Source organism: Epinephelus moara, chromosome 17, assembly GCF_006386435.1.
Source record: "Epinephelus moara isolate mb chromosome 17, YSFRI_EMoa_1.0, whole genome shotgun sequence".
Lineage (NCBI taxonomy): Eukaryota > Metazoa > Chordata > Actinopteri > Perciformes > Serranidae > Epinephelus > Epinephelus moara.
Window position 1 is genome coordinate 32628343 of NC_065522.1, and position 6128 is coordinate 32634470.

At 46.5% G+C, this 6128-nt stretch overlaps 1 protein-coding gene across 1 annotated transcript; it reads right to left on the reverse strand.

Moving 5' to 3' along the window:
• Positions 1-726: 726 nt before the first annotated feature.
• LOC126404299 (zinc finger protein ZFP2-like) lies at positions 727-6122 on the reverse strand. Its single transcript, XM_050067447.1, has 7 exons — positions 5945-6122; positions 3978-4228; positions 3557-3669; positions 3332-3462; positions 3013-3257; positions 2737-2870; positions 727-2383 (listed from the first exon to the last, which is right to left on the reverse strand). The coding sequence occupies exons 2-7, from the start codon at positions 4023-4025 to the stop codon at positions 1081-1083; spliced, it is 1974 nt and encodes a 657-aa protein (XP_049923404.1). The 5' UTR covers positions 4026-4228; positions 5945-6122; the 3' UTR covers positions 727-1080.
• Between the last annotated feature and the right edge of the window lie 6 nt (positions 6123-6128).

Sequence of the window (6128 nt, forward strand, 5' to 3'; positions counted from 1 at the left end):
AATTATTTTTTTGTTTTTTTCTTTTTCTATCAGAAAGTGGGGCTTGGTAAATACTAGCGGTGATACCGTGCCTGAATTTTAACGTTACCAAAAACAAATAATTAATTATTACTTTATACTGATCAACCAATCAATGAATTGTTCCAGCATTTTTTTTCTGTTTAAAAATATTTAAAATAATAATAATAATAATAATAAAATTAAAGACATGTTTTGACACCTATATGTGATATGATCCTAATTTTCAGCACAGATACCAAAATACATAATCAATATTTTATTTTTTTTTAAGTTGACTAATTGGTTAATCATTTGAACTTTATTGTTTTTATTTTTCTATCAAAACTTAGGATGTTTTAAATACTTGTGCCAGTAACATACTGATAATGACACCAAAAACTAATAATCAATTATTTAGTCTGTTTTTAATCTAATTAAAAATTTTTGTTTAAGTCATTAATTAACTGTTTGAGCAACTTCTTTCTTTCTTTCTTTCTTCCTTTTTTAAATTAAAAACTGTAGGGCTGGTCATCATTTATTATTTTGGGTTACAGTACGTGGATTTCAGTTCTGACACCACAAAAAAATTATTGATTTTTAAAACTGCTCTTGAACCTGACTGATTGTTTTAACAGCTCTTTTTTGTCTCTTCACAGTAACTCTATCACACGTTCTTCACTCTTTTTGTCTCTTCACAGTAACTCTATCACACGTTCTTCACTCCAGGTACCGACATGATTTCTAAATTCAGTGTAAAAATCAATTAAATGATCTGTCAGTTAATCAATTGACTGTTTAAGCACTTTTTTTGTTTTGTTTCTTTTTCTATCAAAACGTTTCTCAGATTATTGTTTGACATTTTGTGGTGCCAACAACAGGACGATTTTTCCACATTTTTGTTTTTAATTTCCATTTAACAAAAGAAGGCAGAGTTTTGAAATGTGAAACATCTACATAAAAATGTAAAAATTGGAAAATACTTTTGCGTTGCCGACTGGTTGAGTTTAAAGTTGCTCAGACATGATGTCAGTGTTTGCCCTTTAAATCGACCTCCGTCCCACCTGTGATCAAACGCGTCTCTCAGGACGACGATGCGTTCAGGAACGGGTTCTCTTCGCCCTGGTGGCTCTTCATGTGCGTCTTCAGACAGTGGCTCTGAGTGAAGGCTTTGTCGCAGACGCTGCACTGGTATGGTCTCTCCCCGTTGTGCGTCCTCATGTGGACCGTCAGGTGTTCTTGGCGAGAGCACGCCTTCCCGCAGACCGTGCAGACGAACAGTTTGATGCCCAGGTGGCTCCTCACGTGGTTGTTCAGGTGACTCTTGTGTTTAAAAAAGCGGCCGCACTCCGAGCAGCCGTACGGCGCCTCGCCCGTGTGCATGAGCATGTGCCCCTTGAGCCGGCCGTTGGATATGAAGCCTTTGCTGCAGATGATGCAGATGAACGGCCGCTCGCTGCTGTGCGTCTTCATGTGAGCCGTTAGGCTGCAGTTTGAGATGAAGGTCTTGCAGCAGATGTGGCAGAGGTACGGCCGCTCTCTCTCCGTGTGCGTCTTCTCATGCGACTTTAATGTACCAGGAAGTTTGAAGCTCTTCCCGCACACGCCGCAGCTGTAACGCCTCTCCCCTGAGTGCGTGGCCTTGTGGCTGGTCAGAGATCGCAGGTCGTAGAAAGACTTGCTGCAGAGGTTACAGTGGTACTTGTCTCGCCCCGTGTGCACCTTGATGTGAGCTCGCAGCTGCGCCTTCAGACCAAACGCCTTCGGGCAGATGTGACACTTGTGCGGTTTATCCTCCACGTGCACCCAGCGGTGGATACTCAGGCCGGACATGTGAGGGAAGCTTTTGTTGCACACGTCACATTTGAACGGTCTGTTTCCTGTGTGCAGCGTGGTGTGGCACTTGAGGCCGGTGATGGTGAAGAAAGACTTCCTACAGTACGAGCACTCGTGAGTTTTCTGATATTTTTTCAGATGTCCCTTTAACTCCTCTGTGGACTCAAAGCGCTCTCCGCACACGCCGCAGACGCTCTGCGCCTCGTCCAGGTGGCTCCAGGCGTGTTTGATCAAGCTGCCCAGTATCCTGTACCAAACGCCACACACCTTACAGGGGATTTTATCACTGCCAATCAACCTCCCCTCCACACCTGACGCTCTGGCTCCTCGCTTCCTCCTCATCTTCGGCTTCCCCAGCTCAGGGTCGGGTTTCCAGTCGTCATCTTTGTCTAACGCCTCATCTCCATCTTTGTCGTCGTCATCGCTGGACTCCACCTGGCTCTCAGCAGCGTCTCCATCATCAGCTTCCTTTGTTCCCACCTTCTGTTGTTGTGACGCTGAGCTGCTGGACAGGACGTCCGCTCCGTTACCCTCCACGTGTTGAACGGGGCTGACGGGAGCAAAAACAATCAGTTACTTTGTGGAAAAGTTTGTCGACGTGAACAACACCAGGAAATATTTGTAACTTGAGAGTCCGCTATCGAACAGGAAGTACTGCGTTAGGGATGTCACTAATGTCGGGTTCAGACTACACGATATCAGCCTGATTATAGCCTAAAGTAGACCATAAACGACGAAAAGAAAGTCTGGCATGTTTGATTTTCTTTTAGTCGTTCCCGTCACAGCCGTCACTTTGACCAATAGGAATACAGAGCGATCTGCTGCCGTGGAAACTGTACGACAACAACAGCCCAGCCTTTTAGATATTTCCTGTCGGGAAAACAAATTTCATTTCTACGTTACCTTGCACTGAGGTCGGCTCCGTCACTTCTGATCAGCACAGCGGCGGAGGACGGAGAATCACTGGTGACCTCATCGTTTCTCTGCACAAGGCGAAGCTCCTCCTCCTCCTCCTCCTCCTCCTCTCCTGTCTGTGGCTGTTTTAAGGAAACAAAAAAAGGCTTTAAATAAAAAAAATCTATCGATGAAACCTGCGACATGTGAGGAATCAAGCCTCACAGAGCATCACGGAGCTGTAAGAGCAGAGTCGTCAGCATAGAGTTAAACTGCAGTTCGTACCTTTAGTCGGATGTAAAGGAGCGTCTTGTCGGTGCAGCTGGACTTGGTGTTCCTGAAGATCTCCTCTGGCGTCATCGTCTTCACTTTCACACGATGGAGTCTCCGGCTGCGATCCGACTTGAAGACGTCAAACTGTTTGTCGTCTCCCGCCAGCTGAGGGAAGGCGGACCTCAGCAGGTCCAGGAAGTCCGCCTCCTGCAGGCCCCGAGGACACTGGACCTCCTGCACCGAGGACTTCATCAGCACTGGAGCAGAGGAAGAACAGGTCACTGGGAGCTCTGGGTCAACTGGCAGGAAACATGCTGAGCTTTACAGTTACCTTTGTTAGAGAGCAAGTCTGACTGGGAGTCCTCCAGCATACAGACTCTGAGCAGGTGGTGAGTTGGTTCTTCACCAATGCGAGGTCTGCCACGCTTCCTCCTCTCAGACTGAACTCTGGGAGACGATAACCTGAAAAACCAATATGATCATTCCTGCAGCCTGCGAATGGTATTTCTAAGAACACCTGAACTCTGAGCAGACATGACGTCTTGTCTTTAGTTACCTGGTGCGTGTGTCGGTTTCATTAGCAGACGTTGTGGCGGAGACGGACGGAGGATCATCTGTTCTCTGCAGAGGATGAAGGTTGTCACTGCTGCTCTGAGGATCCTCTCCTGTCTGCAACAAGTTGTTCCCAAAACACTCTCAGAACACACTCTCACAAACAACAACCAAAAAAGGGTCCATCAAAAACTTCTTTCACAAAATGTTTGACAGCAGAAACTGTGTCTGCGTCAAACTGCCTCACCTTCATCTGACTATACTCTGAAAACATGACTTCACTGATGTTTAGCTTGAAGATCTACAGGTCAAAGATTATTTCTCAAGCGAAACACTTCTCAGCTGATTAATGTTCCCACACGGCTCCTCGAACATCCAGAGGATCCTGGACCTTCTTCAAAGTGCCCGTAATAAATTCAAAGTACCTTCAGGCGGATGTAGAGGGCGGAGTTTGCAGTTCTTCGAGACCCCATTAGCCTGATGCTCCAACAGATCTCCTCAGGCGTCAGCGTCTTCGCTCTCAGAGGCTGAAGTCTCCTACTCCTGTCGGACGTGAAGACGTCGAAAGGTTTCTGATCGGCGAGCTGTGGGAAGGTGGACCTCAGCAGGTCCAGGAAGTCCGCCTCCTGCAGGCCCCGAGGACACCGGACCTGCTGCACCGGGTACTTCCTGAACACTGAGACACACAAAGACTCCTCAGCTCAGTTTGAACTTTATTACCTACGTGACAACAGTCATGGTCAGTGGTTACTGACACCACAGCTGTTGGGTAAATGGTTTGTTTACGTTGTTCATGTATAACGTGACAGAGTTCATATCTAACGGATCCAGAGTGGACAGAGAGCGTCTGATGTAACACGAGGTGGCTTGACAGTCTGACCCTCACATGCAGTCAGGACACGGTGCAAGTGCCTGTCTAGTCACTAGAGTTGGGTAAGGGTTACTTTAAAAGTAATCAAAGTACTTTACTGTGTTACTTTTTTAAAAAGTAACCAGTTACTTTACTGCGTTACTCCCTGAGAAAAGTAACTCAATTACTTTAAANGCCAATCCGGCTCTGTGTGTCTAAACGCTCACAGCTTACCAGCAAAACGGCCCAACATTCGCCAAAAATCTGGTAGTGTGAAAGGGGCTAAAGACTACCTTCGTGACGATGGTCATGTTGACGGTTTATTTGTCTTCGGCCAGACGATGGAGAAACTTCTGTATGGTTTTCAGACAGATTCTTAAAACTTGGTTGCACAGGCCAACGAAGAACCCGTTCAACTTTGAAGTGGATTTAAATCATGGGCTGTCACATCCGAGACATGACATTTGAGTTCTGCACTCTCTGAACCTGTTTCCACCAAATTCACTCTGGTTCTTCAACCAGGTTCGTTCAGGACTCTTGGAACCTTGGTGCCGTCTCCTGAACCAGACCAAGTTTTGATCAGAGCCATTATAACCAAGGATGTGTCATCAACGGAGGGCGTTTCACAGCCAAAGTAAACTGAAGCAGCAACATCGTGGATCTCATTGATTCGCCTATGTTTAACTTTATGTTCTGTTCTTATAGGTATTTGTTTTGTTTCTATCCAAATACAAGGCTGGATCAGCTGTTAATGACATCACTGCATACTCTTTGTTTCTGATGGTTTCTCACTTAACGTCTCTGTCGTCTTCTCCATCCTCTCTTCAACCTGGAGAATATGAGACGCCCACTGTTGACACGTTTCCTGCTTTTTTGGTTCCAGCTAAGGAAAAAGCTTTTCAGGTTCTGAACCAGTTTATTTTTGGTCAAAATGCTCCGAATGGTTCAAAATCAGGTTTGTGAACTGAACCAGAATCTGTGCCATGTCGGTGGGAAACAGGTGTCTAACACCATGTCCTTACTGGATGGGACACAAGCGAGCATCAGCGACACGGCGTGATGCGGCGCACCGTCGTGAGCTGAACTTCTGTCGGAGGCCCAGTTTCTATTTTTAATCTGTTGCTCACGTTTAAAGCGCTGGACGGGAACAGCTGATTCATGAAGTCACAATGATACCTGCTTATTTCACTACAATATCCTGAAGAAGTTGTCATGTGGCTGGAGATCAACAGGAAGACGAACGTTACTGGTTGGGACTGTGTGAGGTGCTCAGCAGAGCTTGTTTTACAGAGTGGAGACGGAGGTATGATGCAGACTGGGAGCTACGATGAGGAGATCTGTAAGTGACCTGCGAAAGTGTTGTTGAGTATAAATTGTAAGGAAGTACGTACGCACCATCTCACAGCTGCCAGGAAGTGGTTTGTTGACATGACATGACGGAGTTCAGAGTGGACAGAGAGCGTGACAGTCTGGGGCTCACATGCAGTCAGGACACGGTGCGAGTGCCTGTCTAATCACCACTGTGCTTACTGTGGAACGTACCCGTATTCGAGAGCACGTCAGTCTGAGAGTCCTCCAGGATGCAGATCCTGAGGTCCAGATGGCTCTGTGTGTCGCTGAGCCGAGGTCTGCCGGGCTTCCTCCTGTCAGACCGAGCTCTGGGGGAAATGACCCTGCAGCACAGACAGCAGGTTCAAAACAAACTAAAACGCAGCTCAACCCAACA

Bases quoted from the DNA above. Each gene is read 5' to 3' on its own strand.
- LOC126404299 (XM_050067447.1), bottom strand. From the start codon at position 4,025: ATGGGGTCTCGAAGAACTGCAAACTCCGCCCTCTACATCCGCCTGAAG. The intron at 3,258-3,331 runs GTAACTGTAAAG...CCTCTGCTCCAG, and splicing joins AGACTTGCTCTCTAACAAAG to TGCTGATGAAGTCCTCGGTG. The intron at 2,871-3,012 runs GTACGAACTGCA...TCCTTAAAACAG, and splicing joins TCCTTTACATCCGACTAAAG to CCACAGACAGGAGAGGAGGA.